Source organism: Ammodytes marinus (assembly GCF_949987685.1).
Source record: "Ammodytes marinus genome assembly, contig: scaffold_89, whole genome shotgun sequence".
In the NCBI taxonomy this organism is placed as follows: Eukaryota; Metazoa; Chordata; class Actinopteri; order Uranoscopiformes; family Ammodytidae; genus Ammodytes; species Ammodytes marinus.
The window spans coordinates 51,737-52,500 of record NW_027648041.1 but is presented as its reverse complement, the minus strand read 5'-3'; the positions used below and the strand labels follow the sequence as shown (position 1 = coordinate 52,500).

The following is a 764-nucleotide window of genomic DNA, read 5'->3' as shown; positions in this document are numbered from 1 at the left end:
CTGTCTATACAATATATGTGCTTTTTCCGAAAACTTCCAGTCAGTGCCACACACACCTGATTGCAAAGAGTTGATGCAGTGTCACTAACCACTCAAACGGAGCCGAAAGATTCCGTGTCTGTCTGTCTGTCTGTCTGTCTGTCTGTCTGTCTGTCTGCCTGTCTGTCTGTCTGTCTGTCTGTCTGTCTGTCTGTCTGTGTGTCTGTCTGTCTGTCTGTCTGCTTGCCTGTGTGTGTTAACCAGAATCTCCCCTGTCTATACTATACTTTCCTTTTTCTAAACTCCTTTCCTTCTCACTTCTCCTCCCAGATGGTGTTGCTGGCTCGCTGTGAAGGCCACTGCAGCCACACGACGCGCTCCGACCCGCTCATCTCCTTCAGCTCCGTGCTCAAGCAGCCGTTCAAAAGCACCTGCTACTGCTGCCGCCCGCACACCTCCAAACTCAAGGCCGTCAGACTGCGCTGCCACGGGGGAACTCGCATCACCGCCACATACAGATACATCCTGGCCTGCAACTGTGAAGACTGCAGCTGAATGGATGTATATATATGTATGTGTGTGTGATGGGCTTTTAAGAACACTGTTAAGGCCCTCAAGACTATCAAGAAACAACAGGGAAAATGTTGGATTTGAGCCCAAACTTCCAAAGCTATCCGGAGCGTTTTTTTGTAGATTTTTGGATGGGAAAGGTTCGCATCACCGCCACCTACAGATACATACTGGCCTGTAACTGTGAGGACTGCAGCTGAATGGATATTTATATA

At 49.0% G+C, this 764-nt stretch overlaps 1 protein-coding gene across 1 annotated transcript in view; it reads left to right on the top strand.

Annotated features, from left to right (window-relative positions):
• Positions 1-534, top strand: part of LOC307271152 (norrin-like) — a gene marked incomplete at its 3' end in the record, with an annotated part of 7,067 nt that extends 6,533 nt beyond the window's left edge. Inside the window, exon 2 of the mRNA XM_080055025.1 lies at positions 310-534. Coding sequence (XP_079911151.1) covers positions 310-534 — 225 coding nt within the window. The remainder of the gene's footprint in view (positions 1-309) is intronic.
• Positions 535-764: the final 230 nt, after the last annotated feature.